The following is an 18865-nucleotide window of genomic DNA, read 5'->3' as shown; positions in this document are numbered from 1 at the left end:
ACCACACCATATACACTATTATGTATCCAGCAAAATATACGACGTGTAGTTACACGTTGTTTGGATATTTTATTACTTTTAGTTAAAAGTAATAAAATATTCAAACAACAAGAAAGGAATGTTTTAGTTTTAAAACTTGTAAAAGCGGCAAACGTCAATAAACTCGACAACACAAAACATAACCAATCATGATTTTATTTATCTAGCACAAATATCCGGTATCTTTCCAACCGACCTTCATAATTAAGACTTTCGCGTTATTGCAAATATTATGTGCTTTAAATGTTTTTATATCATATGGGTGTTATAAAGGCGCTATTAAAGTAATGTGTGTTGCCCACGAGGGTTGAATAATGCAGGGTCGGTTCTGAACCGCTTTATTGCATAATACTATTACAGAATGCGCGTACAATACGCGTAGTTTTTTGAACAATTGTGAAAACTAGCTTTGGTATTAGCTAATAATAACTAACACATTTTACCGCTTTCTAAGACCGAAGTGATACCATAAGAACTCAGTGAACATGGTTTTGTACGGAGCTCCAAAAACCGTTATTATTAATCATATTGCGAAAACTAGTTCAGACTTAAAAATCTCAGTTAAAACTAGTTTTTACCAAGGCGTTCCAAGCTACTAGTTTAACTTGACCAGGAAAAAACTTTTTTACTAAGAACGGGTTTTCACGGGAACATATTAAGTAGTAGTAATGTTATATGCACTGTCGCCGTGCGGTTGGGTCGTTTTGAGCCTTTTACTTTACGGATCGTGCGGTTGCTGTCCGCAGTGGAAAACAGAATGATACTAACTATAAATTTTAAAATTAACATTCGGCATGGCATTTTATGAAAACGTATTTTTTTATATTTTCTTACACGAATCTTAACGTGAGTAAATGCAAAAGACCGGTTATTTTAAAAATCGGTGTGGCCGTGATGTGTACGTTCAGGAGCGCCGTACCATCTGTGGCCGTTTAGGATCTGCAGATTACTACATTACTAGTCGTTATCCTTCAAAATTACCCACACAAATGACATTTTGTAAAGTCATTATCCGTGTACATGTGCTACTGTAAGGAGGTTTGTTCTTTAAGAGGCGAAAGGAGATAGTTAATGTGGAAAACATCTCTTCAGTCTTGCTTTGGGCATCAAAGAATAAAAGAAACATAAATGGATATGAAAAGCATTTTTCACAAATAAAGCACCAAATATAGCGCATATCTACTGCATTGGGAGGGTAAAGTGCAAAAGCGCCTTAAAATTTGTAACCTATTTTCATAATTTGAAGCCAGTTCCATCCAGTTCGTTTGGTCCTGAGTGTTCGTTCTCATAAAAATAATTTATGAACCTGCTCTAAAGTACTATAAATCAAATAAGGTGGAACAGTTCAACCATTTACTTCGATCTCTAAAGTAAAATTTACAAGCCATTTGAATTTTTATGCTCGTCTCGGGCTAAAGAATTACATATTAGTGTGGCCGTTGAATTGAGAAAACAATTGAAACTTAAGTGACCAATTTTGTTGACACTGACTTAAATTCTTACTAAGAAGACTACCAGAATCTGCCAGCCATCTTTCAAAAAAATATTATTTCAGTCTAGTTAATAAATATCTGGGAGACCGAGCTTTGCTCGGAAAACATATAAAAACTCAAATATGCGCGTTGTCGCAGGGATAAGACCTAGCTAGATCGATTTTTCGCCGCCGAAAACCCTCCATATAGCAAATTTCATCGAAATCGTTAGAGCCGTTTCCGAGATCACCGTAAATATGAAATACTGTATTTGACATGTAAAACTATGTTTTATAAAGGAATAAATGAATGAAATATATATTTACAGTACATACGGTGCTACTTTTCCGCACTAGTGCGTAAATTAGCACATTTCGTAACTATGTCAAAAAATTTAACTGCCATATGTACTGTAAAACGTTGTACGATACACGTGCGAATAGGTAATTCGCAACTCGTGTCGATTTAAAACACTCCCTTCGGTCGTGTTTTATATTTTCGACACTCTTTTCGAATTTCCTCTTTTTCGCACTTGTGTCGTAAATAACTATTATATATATATATACAAGAATAGCTCGTTTAAAGGTAAGATTGATGTTGGAGAGCTGCAAATTCGTTTTACGTGTAGGTAGATAGGTCCACTAAAACACCCAATTAGGGGAGAGTCGGCTATGCTATATCGTAATCGTACCGCCCGTCAAGTCCTACCACCTCTAGTTTTCCCATAAAATAACCCGGACGATCAGCCTGGCTGAGAGGAATGATAAGTCATGAGTACCTAATTTTTTCATAAAGCCAATTTACACGTTATATACATCAATTTTAAATAAATCGTAACAATTATTTATAATAATATAATAATATCGATTACATGACATCTTTGTTCTGAAAGTTTAGGTACTCGTGATAATCATAAAACGGCTGCTAAACAAGTCAACGTTTGAGGCTACATTTCAAACTGCTGCTCAGCTCTGGGCGCTCGCTGCAGCCTCATATCAGCTGTCGGGCAGGTTGTTGTAGACGGCGGGCCTCAATTCATGATGTGGGTGAGCTTGGCCGACTTTGTCATTCGAATTTTGTGAAGTTGTGCGGTCTAATACGAAGTACACTAACTTAAATTAATTTCGTATAAAATTAAAAGTAATAGATATTGTAAGAGCAATACACTAGGTACAGATATATACATAGTACTTGATAGTACCTACTAAATCTTAATGGAGCCAAGGCGTTTTTTAGGGTTCCGTACCCAAAGGGTAAAAACGGGACCCTATTAATCAGACTCCGCTGTCCGTCTGTCCATCTGTCCGTCTGTCACCAGGCTGTATCTCATGAACCGTGATAGCTAGACAGTTGAAATTTTCACAGATGATGTATTTCTGTTGCCGCTTTTTTTCAACAAATACTAAAAGCTCGGAACCCTTAGTGCGCGAGTCCGACTCGCACTTGGCCGACTTTTTTTTAATAAAGCTTAACTTATAGAACGAAATTAATAAATCAATTAAAAAATTTCATCAAATTTAATACTTTCGTCAAATCCAATAGAACACTTTGGAAATTTTCTTCCATCTTCAATCAGAAATGCTAATATTATGACAGCCAAGAAAAGCAACAAGTTCTTTCTATTAATCGAATGGTCTCTAGTATATTTTTATTACCTAAATAAATTTCAACTTAGAAATAGCAAATGGAAAAGGTACATTATTATTTGTAGGCAAATGCGTAATTTTATCCCAGTTGAGTATAGAGACGTTTTTATATTTATTATATTTGAATCCTGTTACATATACAATTCCAAATTTCAACATCAATAAGTTTAAGTTAAATCATGGCAATTCACAAATGATTATACACCGTATAAAAATATATTATATTTCTGCTTCTGGAATTTTGAAGTCAGTAAAAAACACATTTTATAAAGATAACATTCGGATTTAGACAGCACTAGGATTACTACTGTATTGCTGCAAGAAATGTCAAGAGCGACGTCGACGTCCTGGGGCGGCAGCATGGTCGCGTTTTTATCACCTGTCCCTTTTGCACTTGCACATACTAGTTAGAACTAGCAAAGATAGATATAACTCCGTAATAGATGGATACAGTCTAAGGAAAAAACGTGCCTCGAAAATCAAGAAAATTTGATTCTCGTTCAGAGGGCGCTACTAGCTTTGGCCTACTGTCGTATAGATGGCGTTGACGGTTTCGTTTGTTATTTAACAATTTTAACGCATATCAGTGAAAGAACATGGGTCAAAATCATAAAAATAATTAATGCAAATAAAAAAAATCATTTATCCATATTTTTATAAATCTTCATTTTTAGTTTTAAAGTGTGTCGACAGATGGCAGTGAATTTACTGGGGTTACAAAATTTACTATGACAGTACCGCTCTAGTATAAGTGACAGGCATGGTGACAGACAATAAAACCGCGACCATTCTAAGGCCCCTGGATAATTGGCATTTACTTAACATTTTTTTCAGGTTTTTTTTTTCTTATCTTCTTCATGAATTTATAATGTATTAATAATACTTATATTTTCTTTTATCAATGTCTCCCGGAGCCTTAAGCTCCAGTTGTATATAAGCTCCGAATAATCAAAATTTCTGTATTTATTAAGTGGTGAACGGTGTTGGTCACACATACTGTAAATAGTGTTAAAACTACTATATTTAAGTTTCCCTTGTAGTGATTGTTTGTTTACCTAAATAAATTGAAAAAAAAAAAAAAAAAAAAAAAAAAAACGTTTATTTAATGACCTCGTTTACCCTGCCTATGAAGCCGATGGTCGTAGGTTCGAATCCCGGTAAGGGCATTTATTTGTGTGATAAGCACAGGTATTTGTTCCCGAGTCATGGGTGTTTTCTATGTATTAAAGTATTTGTATATTATACAGGGTGATCAATCCAAATGCGTCATAGGGAGAAGTCAGAAACTATGAGAGATAGAGACATCTGTTGTTAGGAACCATGGCTTCGATTTTAGATTTAATAATAATGGCATTCAGTTTTTTTTGCAAAGCGCTGATGGCCTAGCAGTAAGGGCGTGCGGCTTGCAATCGCGGTGCGGTCGCGGGTTCAAACCCCGGCTTCGTCAATGAGTTTTTCGAAAATTATGTATGAAATATCTTTGATATTTACCAGTCGTTTTTCGGTGAAGGAAAACATCGTGAGGAAACCGGACTAATCCCAATAAGGCCTAGTTTCCCCTCTGGGTTGAATGGTCAGATGGCTGTCGCTTTCGTAAAAACTAGTGCCCACGTCAATTCTGGGGATTGGTTGCCAAACAGACCCCAGGCTTCCATGAGCCGAGACAAAATGCCGGGACAACGCGAGGAAGATGATGATGTCATTACATTTTTTATAATTTCCAATTATATAAAACAAATAGGTACTACACGCGATTACATAAAGAATATTGACCAGGTTCGATTCCCGGTTATGTATGAGAGTTAAAAAAAAGTTTAAATGTCTTTATTATTAAATCTAAAATCGACGCCATGGTTCCTAAGAACAGTTTTCGCTATCTCTCATAATTTCTGACTTCTCCATACTGACCCATTTGGATTGATCACCCTGTATATATCTTTGTCTAAGTACCCACAACGCAACAAGCCTTCTTGAGCTTTACTTTCTTTAGCTTGGGCTTAGTAAATTTGTGTAAGAATGTCCTATAATATTAATAATATTTAAATATTTATTATTATTTATTTTATTACTGCATCAATGCTGTTGCAAACGCAATCTAAACATAATACGTATTACCGATGTCCTATAACCAAACTCCAATTCACCGCAGAATACACAAGCACTCATTTCGATTGATGTTCGCTCGTTTAGCGGTCTGAATACGTAAAAACAATAATGGCGAACGTTTTTCCCCTTCAGAATGGTATTAGAGAAATAAATTTCTCCTAGACCGATTAGTTTACCTGGTTAAATTGTGTACCGCCATTTGTCAAATCAAAAAATGTCACACACACGCCAACAACTCAAACGGTTAAAGTTTCGGCCTGATAAGTATAGGCATTGGCATTAATTATGGGCATTAATATTAATGATGATATCCATTGGATTTCTAACGCCCAAATTTGCGTTTGAAGATACATTGATCCTTACATTTAAATCGACGAAGTAAGAGATACCTGTATTATCTATACGTGTAGTATACCTACCTCCTAATGTAGATGCCTTAGATACAAAAGGTCAAACATGAGTATCTTCCATTACGAATGCAAATCCCCTTATTGCGTCAGGTATATTGTTTGGTTGTGATCCTTATCATTACATTTAAATCAAATAATTAAACATAGTTACTGACACCTTGAAGGTGACGACAAATAACAGTATCTAGGCTAAAAATAGTTTCAACACATTACATTTGTACCGTTACAAATCATTCCGTCGAAAAATGTCGCCTTAATCAGAAGTCATAAGTCATTATCAATATTTTCTAATAATTTCATTTTAATGAATCAAGTAGTTAGAAAGATATCGATAATTTAATAACCGGATCAAACAGCTCTGCAAGTGTTTGTCTGTTCTGTTGGCTACACACAATAACAACCTGTCGCCTTCTATATACTCAGTATACAGTGTATACTAAGCACTTAGCACAATGACGCGGGAAGTGTAATAAATATAAATAAATAATATTTTCATGATAACTTGTTATAATAGTTTTTTTAGAAAGTGAAAACTGAATTTTATATTATCAAAATGACAGCTAACGATAATAGTTCCAAAAAGGTTTCTGTGTATAAGCAATGGATTGTCGGTTTTATTGGTAAGTTTCGGATAACTAATTTTGAAATTAAGGTAAAAAAAATAAAATAAAATCTTTTCGGGCTAGATTCGAACTAGCGACACCGTTTTTAGAACACCGGTCCAATTGCACTTAAGCAAAAAAGTTATTGAACTTTTCATTTAATTTAAAAATAGATTAATTAACTATGTTATCCTTGCCCATCGTAACTAAACTTAGCGCTAGAAAATTAGTCCCCACAACTTATCTTGTTCATGCTGACATAGAGAAAGAGAGCGAAAGACTTTGGTTTAAATCCAACCTCAGCTACCGAAGGCTGAAGTGTTTTTTTGTTTTTAATAACAACATAAATATTATCTGTGGTGTAACTACCAGGAGCGCGACCATCCCAATAAACCGTTATGGAGATATATCTGAAGGATAACTTGCATGCACCGTAAACTAATCATTTCTATAACGCAAGGTTATAAAATATATTTAAAACAAATAACTGAACATTAGTTTACTCTTTTAATAACACCACGTTGTATAATCGCCTCCAGCAACGACAACCATGCTAACATACGGGATGCAAAGCGGCTGGGTGTCGCCTGCCATCACCGTATTGCAGTCAGAGACCAGCCCGGCTGGCTACCCCTTGTCCGACTACGACATCTCTTTAATCGCTAGTGGCATTAGTGTCCTAGCCACATTCACAGCGGTAATATACGGATACATATCGGACTGTATTGGTCGACGCTGGACATTGATCGTTATAGTCATTCCACAGATTGTAAGTACACTTTTATGATCATACCTAACTTAGCCATGATAACTTTAAATTTCCACACATAAACAACTACATTCAAAATTAAGTACAGTTTGATAGAGGTCAACTCAATATCCGATACATATTACCCACCGTTTATTATAGTATCGAATATTTTAAATGTTACAATCCTAGTCATTAGATCATTACGTTTTCACGTCAAATGCTACGTCAAGTATTATAATATTTCATAATATACATTATGTGTTGTCACTGCCAAGCCAGTGCAAACAGAGAGTGGTCGCACTCTTGTTATATTTCTTTTCACATCACCTATTCGAAAAGGGAACTTTTCTTCCCTGCTAGGAGGGATCAAAGTGGCACTTTTCTGTTCAAGGACATTTTGTTGCCAGTATGAAATATTGACACAAAGACATATGAAATTAGTATGCAGATAATCGATTACAATTTCTTTATAATCGATTACGTGCATACAATTTTTCTAACTTAAATAATATTTTGTTGTAATTGTAAACAAAAAATGTAATTATGTAATTAACGTATTTTAAATTAATTAATATCATATTTAAATTAAGTAAATTAATTAATTAGCGTAATATTTTCAAAGAAACGTAAAAAAACTTTAGTTTAATAATTTAATTTTCATTTTGACATTTTAGGTCTCCTTAAACGCAGCCATACTTGTCTATGCAATTTAAAAAGTTTATATTTAAAAAAATTGTACAAATATTTCACAAAGCATTATGCGGTTCTGTATTCTGTATAAATTTGTAAATACTTAGTTTAAATCAATAATAATAGGCCTTTTCATCTGTGTCAGATGTTTTAAGCAGCATCCCGGTAACGACACTAATAATAATAAATATAAGTGATATCAGTCTTCATAGTGTTCTTCCGAAGATTTGGTTCAAAGGGGTAAGAGCTAATTTGTTATCAGAAAAATCTACAAAAATAATGTACTTGATTTTCATTGTATCATTTTTGTTGTTTGCTGCTGTTTTTGAAAAGATATTAGGTACATAATTATGAGCTGTAGGTAAGTACTTTTAATTTGTCACTACAGTCACGTCTGAAAATATCGATACGGACAAAGTGCCAGAAGTATGTACCTATACTAAGGTCGTGTACACATATTTTTGGCACTTTGTCCGTATCGATCTTTGCTTAAAATAATAATGTTTTGAAACCTAATGTTAGTATGTAATTTCCTCATAGGTGATGTGAAAAGCAGTATGTGTCACATGGTAGCAAAATTATTTTCACCTTGGGCGTTAACACTTGAATCCCTCACTACGCTCAGGATTCTATGATAGAATCCCTCGCTACGCTCAGGATTCTATTATAGAATCCTTCGCTTCGTTTAGGATTCAATTGTACGCCCTCGCCGTAAATATGTCATTTTGCTCCCTTGTGACACAATCTACTATTCTTTAGAATATTTAATCCATAGTGAATTGAAAAGAAGTAGTTAACCACTTATATCGAACTTAAGAATGACTCACGTTAGACCGGGCCGTGTCCGCCCGGAGCTTTCGGCGCTTCGTTTTCTATGGAAAGCACCACGTGATTACCTGTCATGTCATAGAAAAGTAAGCGCCGGAAGCTCCGGTCCGGACACGGCCCGGTCTAACGTGAGTCATCCTTTAGTCGCCGCGCCGCCACACAATCAAAGTTACGTTCTCGTTTTAAAGCTACATCCTGAAATAACATGTGACATAAACATTCAAGTAACATATGTATGATAATAGTTTTCGTTGCTAGAAATTGTAAAACAAAGAATTTAGAGCAAATAGAAGCTTTACATAGAAAACTTTATTGCTTTACATTGAGAAATATGTTTTGTTTTACTGAACGACATTGTGATAGATAGACAGTGTCACGTGTTGTTAAATTATTAACCCTACTGCTATATTTTGATGTAGGTTTGCACAATGTTCAATTTTCCCGTAGAATATACAGCAACCCACAGAAAAATCCACGCGTAAGAGCTCGCGGGCAAAAGCTAGTTATACATACCTACAATTCTGTGGTATTAATACTTTCAATTGCACGTTTCTGGCAAATTGCGAGTTAGGGGCGACCTACTAGTTTAAGCATGTCGTTTTGAAATGAGAGCGTATAATCGATTGTATGGGAGCGGCTAATAGGCGGCGGGTTCGTGTCTCTTAATTTGCCAATTTTTTCCAGTTATGTTTTGCATTAAAGCTAGTGTCAGCTCACCCTATATGCCTCATGGTGTCCCAGGCTCTGGCGGGAGTCGCCGGTGGAGGCGTGTTCACTGTCGCTCCTATATACATTAAGGAAATCGCACAGGACTCCTTGAGAGGCATTCTGGGATCCTCCGGAATGTTTTTAGGGGTATATTTACTTATAAATTATAAAAGGTTCATACACATTGATTAGGATCACATAATTATATACCTATATATTCGACTATCGCAATTTGGCAATAGTTAAAGCTATTTCAACCTTTAACACAGCAGCTCTGAAAAGTGACATTCTTAATGCTATTTTGGAACCATTGACGCAGATTTCTAAGCCAAGATACCTATTCTTTTTCATCCGGAATTTCTTTTACCTTGTATCTTCCATTGTATTGAACTGCAAAAATATTCATACTTTTGACTTGGATATATCTCTTGTGGACATACCCAAAATGGTAAAAAAAGGCATTTTTTTAAATTAAAAGTATGTAAATCATTACTTATGTTCATATATGTGCACAAGCTGTTAAGTTTTCTTCACAGAAGTCATAAGTTTGATAAACATCAGTAAACAGATTTTGTTTTTCTAAGCGATGGAAGATTTTGTCAAATAATTTTCGCCTAGGAGCTGGGGTTCTGCTAGTTGCCCCACACCATTTGAAAACACAGCCTGTACCTATATGCTATAAATAAACTTTTATTGAGGAGAACGCATTGTTAATATCAGCAAAGATAGATATAACTCCGTAATAGATGGATACAGTCTAAGGAAAAAACGTGCCTCGAAAATCACGAAAATTTGATTTTTGATCAGATGGCGCCACTAGTTTTGGCCTACTCTCGTATAGAGGGCGTTGACATTTTCGTTTGTTATTTATAATTTTAACGCATATCAGTGAAAGAACATGGGTCAAAATCATATAAAAATAATTAATGCAAATAAAAAAATCATTTATCCATGTTTAAATACATTTTATCGTATTTTTATAAATCTTCATTTTTAGTTTTAATCATGTGTCGATAGATGGCAGTGAATTTACTGTGGTTACAAAATTTACTATGACAGTACCGCTCTAGTATAAGTTACTCTATGATATCAGTTTCGCCAGCTAATGATAATATTTAATGTTAAAATTCATTGCTACTTTGCTCTAAATAGTAGGCAAAGAGAATTAAGTAGACATAGAGTTTTGTTAACAAAAAGACTATTATTTTCGTAGTCGACATCTAGCGCTAAATAGCGGGATTATCAGTACTACTACTCGACACTAGATGTCACTTGTGTCGCGACTGACGAGAAGTGTATTGCTCAACAATTTAAGTACAACTAATATTATAAGCAGAAAAAGTTTAAAATAAAGTTCCGGTTATAGTATTAATTAGCTGAAAATCGTTGAGCATTAGACTTTCCGTTCGTCGCGACATCGACTTTTCGGTAACAAAACTGATGTAGGTATGGAGTGAACACTCTATGTCTACTTAATTCTCTTTGAAGTAGGTAAGTAATTTTATTCCGTTTTATGGTAAAACACGTTAAAAGATGACTCACGTTAGACCGGGCCGGGTCCGGCCGGAGCTTCCGGCGCTTTTCTATGACACATGACGGGTAACCAGTGACCACGTAATACTTTCCATAGAAAACGAAGCGCTGGACGAATCCTTTACTTTCTTGATTTTTTCAGATTCTCGGTCAACTGATAATGTATGCAATGGGAGGATACATGAGCTATTACACAGTACTCTGGATAGTAGTGTGGCTACCTATTCTAAATTTAGTCTCGCTATTTAAAATACCCGAATCACCAGCTTTCCTAATAAAAAAAGGAAAAGTAGAGGTAATGCTCCAATAGATGCTGAGGAATTTCAGTATTATAAATTACTTTTAAATAAATAATTAATTAATTAATAGATATAATAAATTAATAAATAAATTTATTAAAATGTGATTTCTCCTTGCACATGCGAGCAAGAAAGTACATAAAACAACACAATTTAAGTGAACTTGAGCTTGTTTAGTAGATGACCGTCTGAAGAAAAGTACGGTCGCTTATACTCGTAAAACCCCCATCATAATAACATTTTTGACATAAACTTATGTGTATACCCCAATATAAATACTTACATGTCCGGCCATAATGATATTTTTCTATACCACATTGGTGGAAAACAAGCATATGACCCGCCTGATGTTAAATAGTCACCGTAGCCTATGGACGCCTGCAACTCTAGAGGTGTTACATGCGCGTTGCCGACCCTTTAAAACCAGTAGGTACACTCCTTTTTTCAAGAACCCCATGCTGTAGACCCTCGGGAGAACCTTGGCAGGGAGCTCATTACACAGCTGTTCATAACTTTTTTTTTTTCAAAGGAAGCCACTAAAGTGATGGCGTGGCTGAGAGGAGTGGAAGAAAATGACAAAGAAGTGGAGAGGGACATTTTAATTGCCAAAAATGAAATAGCAACATACGAAAACTTACCAGCAGTATCATGGAAGACTATTAGTAAATATTCATTATTTAATCTAACGGATATATCCAAAAGGTTGATTTGTGATAATCAGACGTGATCAGAAACAACAAGACGCGAAGAAAAATTGCAATGTTATCCTTGGAGAATTATTGATGTAATCAGTTCCTAAATTGTTAAGAAAAATAAAAGCACTGAATAAATAAATAATTATTAGGGGACATCTTACACAAATCACCCTAGCCCTAAACTAAGCAAAGCTTTTTCATTATATAGATTAATACATACTTATATACATAGACAACACCCATGACTCGGGAACAAATATGTGTGTACATCAAACAAATAAATGCCCTTACCGGGATTCGAATCCAGGACCATCGGCTTCACAGGCAGGGTCACTACCGACTAGGCCAGACCGGTTCTAACAATTAAACCAACTTTTTCTTTAGTGTATGATATCTATTTTAGTTTATAATTTATATATAGTAGTGTGACTACTTAAAAACACAAATCAAAATATTTCATAAAAATTGTTTGATTCGTTCCCTAGTTGAACTTTATTAAGTATAGTCATAACAAACATTTTGTGATGGGATGTGCTAATATGACAATTAGGTTCTTACATTAAAGTTTTTTCTTTAAATAAAGTGTTAATTACATGTCAAATTTTCGAATGATCCTTAATTAAAACGTTATGAAATCCAAAAGGAATGTTTCAAATAAACTGTGATATATCTGGTTAACACTTTCTTAAATTTTATCAACATAGTTTTTACAATAAGTACTTTCCTACATAGTTAAAACGTAATTACATCATAACTATGTAAATAACTAATATAAGTTCCTTGGTTTATTCAATAATAAATGTTTGGTCTCTGTACATAAACCTATTTAATCAATCTTTGCGTCGGGAGCGATGCGGGGTGGGTTGTTCGACTAGTTTTTAAGGGTTAGTTTAGGTTTAGTATTAGTTAAGTATATTTGTGGTTATTTTTAAGTATTGAATGTTGTAAAACTATGTTTTCACTTTATTTAATCATATATAAATAAATATTTTGTTATCGATCTAAGTTTAATTTTTGTATGTTGCAGTATCAAACAAGATATCCAGAAGAGCTCTATGTTTATCTTTTCTTGCACTCACATTGCTGGACTTGGGAGGAAATTACGCGATCCTCGTTTATGCTTCAGTAATACTTAAAGACTCCGGAGTGACAATTTCTCCAGAATTGCAAGCATTGTCTTTTCCTGCCCTTTTGGCACTAGGGTGTTTGTTATCTGTTTTCACCGTGGAAAAATTTGGAAGAAAGGTATTATTTTGATTTACGCATCATCTATTGGCGATATTCGTATGTCAAATGCAGCTGCATTATTGTTGTGGTGTTACTGCTACGATTTTGCCGTAAGCGCTGACACTGACAATTTCCTTGATAAAATGAATGACGGATTGAACGTTCTAATGGCGGCATTAATGCGACTATACGAACGTCACTAATAAGCTAACGAGCAGTAATGCTGACAGCTGTTGCAGTTGACACCCGAATATCACCTTAAGTTATCTCATCACCTTAATTAATCTTATTTGGCTTAACAAAACCTTTTTGTGCATGATCGAAGTTTTTTTTTTCAGCCTTTAATGATAACAAGTGCAATTCTAATTGGAGTACCTTTGGCGATATTAGGAGCACTGCTTCTCATACAACAGAATGGAGGTTCATTTCCATCGTGGTTATCAGTAGTTTGTATAAGCGCATGCTTGTATGCGAGCGGACTGCTATATCCGATACCATACGTGGTCATGTCGGAAATATTCAGCATAGAGGTAATTATGTTAATATTATTTTACTACACAGGTAATCTTTTGACATTAAAGATATCATTAGGTACCATAAGGCACATAACTGATTAGATCTCGTATGAATATAAAACATGCACATAACTTAAGAGGGGGGCTAATGCAAAATTGTAGTTTTTATATTGGATTATTTTATTACACGCCTTTATATAAAGGTAAATGCCATGAAAAAAATTACACAGAAACTAGACTATAATTTTATTGCAGGGCCAGACCAACCAAAACTTAAGGTTAAAGTTGAATCGATGGAAAATGAAAAACACGAAACAAATTTATTTTTTATTTTTTTTCAATTGTACGAGTACATCGTAACCCTACATACCATAACTACAAAATTTTAGTATTAAATAGCTAGTGATATAGCCGAGGGATTTCAGTAGCAAAATTAAAAAACAGAATTAAACTCGTAGTTTTTTTTGTTTATATCAAATAAAATCATGTCAATACAATATAAATAACAACAAAATTATAGCTTAAGACTACATAGCTTAAGCCTAGTCAAACAGTCCCCCTCGAGCCGTCCCTGGCGCAAAGGTACCCATCACACTAGCCGCATTACCACGTTGAATGGCGATGGACAACCTTTGCACCAGGTACGAACCCGCGCGGGCGTCAGACCCCCTCTCCCTAATTCTACGTCCCTAATAAAGGCAATAGCCTCAGACCCCCAGCACCCAGTAGTCTCAAACGCAAGGGGTACATCGTAGTTATTGAGGTAAAACATTAAAATTAAAACCCGTGCCATTGCCAAATCTTCCGTCGCAAGTTTCGCTCGGCGCACCATACCTTTAGTTTGCTTTCTACTTTCCTGACTTTATGCCCCCTCAGATGCGGTTCATGAGATAAGCTTCTGTCGGTATTCAGATTTTACAATTTGTACCGCTCTAATAAGTAGTGCTCCGAGTTGATAATGTATTCTTGTTTCAGCTGAGAACAAAAGTGCTTGGTGTTATCGTGACATCCGGTTGGTTGTTCTGCGCGTTACAGGCTATCCTGTTCACGCCGATATCCGAATACTTCGGGAGGCATACTTTATTCTTCGGTTTTGCCTGCGTTAATTTTATAGGAGCTGGTTTGGTGTATATAACAATGCCAGAGACAAAAGGGAAGACTGTGGAGCAGATTGAGAAAGAATTCGGCGCAAAGATACATTGATTGAGTAAGATGCGTGAAATCTAAGACAATTTCGTGCTTTGAATTCGACAGGTAAACGAGATGGCGCTGTACAGCTCCATACATTTTGCGGTAACTGAATATCAGAAGTTGACGTTTGACAAATCATTGACCGTAAAACATATGGCGTAGTACAGCGCCATCTGTTTTGGATGTCAAACTAAGGGGCAGGTTTTTTCTTAGACTTTACCTCTCTATTGATTCGGAGGCAGAAAATAATGAGAGCTTCTACAAGTATTATACATTTGAACAGCATAGTGACTGTACAGTGAACTGCGAAATTGCATGGAGAAATTATGAATGAATTCATTGATAAAGCCGCCATGCACTTTTGCGGCTGATGGTACATAAATATTTATTTATCCCTCGGAATTGCCCATGATTTCATCCTCGTTAAATTCGCGAATAAGGTACATTCCATTTTACTAATATTAACCTCCTTTTTATATAGAGTGGTGTAGACATACTTTCCAGAATAAAAAATAACGAATATTATATTAAATTCATGATACTGTCTTAAATTAAATCCGTTCAGCCATCCTTAAGTAATTGAGTAAGAAAAATAGAAATTGTTAATTATATGAAAATACAGTGGATTTCATTTATTACCTTGGTTGTAGCGACCATTCGGCTATATAGCTACGTAAAATCCAAGTCCCATGAATTTAAAGCATATTTTAGTACAAGATTCATGTGGATATAGCGACTTATATTATAGGTAGTATGGTATAGCGTGAAGACTCGTTCGAAACCTTTCGGTTTAAATTTATACATAAATGTACTTATCTCTTTACCTTTGCCTATAACGACTTCCGGATATAACGACGAAATTTCGGTGGTCCCTTTATCGTCGTCATATCCGAAATCCACTGTACCATATCAGTTGTTAAGGTAAGTTATGTCTTAAAAAATATGTCATAGACATAATTTGCCTACCTATCTACTTCGATTGGTTTTCATAGAAGAGAACGATGACAATTTTTTGGAATTTAACAGTTTAGAAGTTATTAAAGAAATAAACAAAAATGACCATTTGACACCCCCCCCCCCTTAACCTCCGAAACTACTGGATTTAAAATTTTGAAAAATTTACACAAAATAGTTCTTTACCTATAGATTACAGGAAAATCTATTAGAAATGTGCAGTCAAGCGTGAGTTGGTCTTAATTACTTAGTTTTTGATCCGACGGGTACGGATTTTTTTAAGACATTTCACTTACGTGTCACAGTTTCACATAAAAAATACATTGTTAAAATTTGTGTAATGTACGGAACCCTTGGAACGCGAGTCCGACTCGCACTTGGCCGGTTTTTTTTTGTTTTTTTCTCACCGCACCCACCTTGACGCTTTTCTGTTTAGCCCTATGGTTGACTGGTAAAGAATGCCTATAATGGCATTAAGTGCGCCTGTTGTACTCATTTTTATGTGCAATAAAGTTTAAAATAAATACCTAAACACTAAAAAATAAATAAACAATTAATTCCAAAACAATAAATTACTAATTATAGGACTCTCAGCTCTGGGTTGCCTTGATTGGCCGTCCAGAGGGGAGTCGTACGAGATATAAGCTCCAGGGATGGAAGTGAAAGATGCATAAGACGCGAGTGGCACAGTGGCTGTTAACAGTCACTGGGTAAAAAGCGGCGCACACCTCTCGACACCCCTGAGCCGCTCACACCGGTGTTGCTCCTGGTCGTCTTCACGACGGCAGTTTCAGGGGCCCATCTAGTCAGCGGTAAGTTACCACCTGCCTCGATAACGTGTTTTAACATTGTTATGGTAGGTGTCCGGTCTTCTTTACAATAGCCCAGTCTCATTGTCCACCCAAACTTCAATCCATAGACCGGTATACTGTTCACTTTTTCTACAATAGTCCCAATTCCTGCTGCGACCGGTTCATGGGTGTCTATTGTTGCGCCTGTGAACGGGTTCCAGCAGGCGTTCTACATGACATTAAAGCTCTCCAAGGGGCCTCTACGTGTTGGATCTATACCCCCACGCAAGCCTATCAAAAGACCGGGATTTATAGGCCCGTGATATCCAAGGAGATACAAATTTTAATATTATACTTATAGTACACAGTTAAACACATAATAACAATATTGCGATACCTAATATCCTAATATTGTTTTCCAACTGATATGATACGTCACTATGACCACATTATGTTTACATGTCGTAGATAGGGTATAAATATTTAATTATTATATAACAACCATTAAATGTTAACTAATTCGTAGAAAAAAGTATCTAGTCACATAAAACTCTGGAATGCGTCTAGTTATCCCACTTTTACCCACTTATCGCGCATTCCCTTAAAAAGGAAGCCAATAAATTACTATACAATGTAACCGTTCTACAACATTTCGGTTCGATCCGCAGCCGGCGCCGGGAGTTAGGTATCCCGGAGGAAATCCTACCGATCGAATCATGGTCACTGAGTTTGTGAAGTAACTTCGACTTGTTTTTAGGGAGCACTTCGGATCGGTTTAGCTCTGAAGTTTGAGTAGTGAAGTACTTCTGTTTTAAGATTGCGTTGGTATTGAGACTGGACCAGCAATACTGCTGATGCGTTGCTGTGCAGCATTGATGCCGACTTCGTTGCTATACAGAAATAACAATGCTATACAGAAATGCAGTGCTGCAACGACTAAAAAATTGTTTTAGTCAGACATTTATATAAAATTTTAAGTTCTCAGCAGCAATGCTAGCAATGCAGTCTGCAGTATTAACATGTTAGCAGCAACACTGCTTGCTTTTGTTTCACTAATATTTTTGATTAAACTATTATGCAGCACCTACTCTTATTTTATCAATTTTGGATATACATTCTTGAAAAATACGTTTCGAAGTACATACACTAAACTATTATATATATTTATAGGTATACATCGAAATCAAACCTGGTAAAGTCCGTGAGCCTTAGGACATTCAGGCTGTAAAAAGATACTTCGGGTAGGTCGGTATCGGTTTTCTTAAAACACGTTTTTTTAACTTACCATAAAATATATTTCTTTTACCTTAAACCTAACTTTCTGCTGAAATAAAACTATGAAAACGGATTATATCGCGTATATTGAATTTATAATACATCCCGACGTTTCGAACTCTTTACAGCGTTCGTGGTCAACGGGTGACCACGAACGCTGTAAAGAGTTCGAAGTTTTATTTCATGAGTAACTATCGCGGTAACCGAAGACTAACTTTCTGCTATTATGTTTAATAATTTATTTAACGCAATTTGGCTTTATTTTCATAACTATTCAATTCCTCTGGCTATAATTTAAATAGAGAATGTCACACCTTCATTTATTGTTTCTGTCAGTTTCTGACAAATAATTCAAATAAATCAAAAATTAATTTTGTAATTGTCATTTTCTATTACATAATTACGTCAAATTCTAACCGAAACCCGATTATCATTCTTTCACGGACTGAAATTAGAATAAAACGTCTCCTGCCTATTAAAATATTTACGTTTTGTATTTTTGCAACTTAACTACATTTGAAACAAGGCAATGGCTTTGAATTGAACTAATATTAATTTATTTGTTACGACATCGGTCTGTGTGTCACATAAGCCTTACTTGCAGAAGCCGTCTGATTTTTCAGCATTGCCGTGGCTTTCGATAAAGAAGTTTCTACATCCACTGCCAGCGCGGTAAGAATAAGGCACCTATTGAGGAAGTGTTCATGTAGGTATGTAGGTACTGTAGATATTTCAATAAGCTGTTTCCTATTACCTTATTTATTATTGGGGTGTTGTGGGACTGACTGCCACGTCGACCAAGCAGTGAATTATTGCGACGGAACCTTAGTATAGGGTTGATAGCCACCCATTCCTGTTGAGTTACTTTGGCGCTCGAACGCAGTGAGACCGTGAGAGTAAAAACGGGACCCTATTACTAAGACTCCACTGTCCGTCTGTCCGTCCGTCCGTCTGCTGTCACCAGGCTGTATCTCATGAACCGTGATAGCTAGACAGTTGAAATTTTCACAGATGATGTTTTTCTGTTGCCGCTATAACCACAAATACTAAAAAGTACGGAACCCTCGGTGGGCGAGTCCGACTCACGCTTGTCTGTTTTTTTTTCCTCTAAACAGTTCTCACCACTGAGATGA

General features: G+C 35.7%; 2 protein-coding genes across 2 annotated transcripts in view; both read left to right on the top strand.

The window, feature by feature from the left end:
• LOC134754051 (heme transporter FLVCR2-like) overlaps positions 1-18865 on the top strand; it is a 392641-nt gene that overhangs the window by 251174 nt on the left and 122602 nt on the right. The window lies entirely within an intron of this gene.
• LOC134753455 (facilitated trehalose transporter Tret1-like) lies at positions 6145-14997 on the top strand. The gene is made up of 8 exons (XM_063689332.1): positions 6145-6293; positions 6815-7044; positions 9229-9399; positions 10928-11080; positions 11614-11746; positions 12807-13024; positions 13345-13536; positions 14497-14997. Exons 1-8 carry the CDS (start codon positions 6227-6229, stop codon positions 14722-14724), a joined length of 1392 nt encoding a protein of 463 aa, XP_063545402.1. The 5' UTR covers positions 6145-6226; the 3' UTR covers positions 14725-14997.

This window comes from Cydia strobilella, chromosome 2, assembly GCF_947568885.1.
Source record: "Cydia strobilella chromosome 2, ilCydStro3.1, whole genome shotgun sequence".
Lineage (NCBI taxonomy): Eukaryota > Metazoa > Arthropoda > Insecta > Lepidoptera > Tortricidae > Cydia > Cydia strobilella.
The sequence above is the reverse complement of the archived record's forward strand: the minus strand, read 5'-3'. Positions and strand labels throughout refer to the sequence as shown.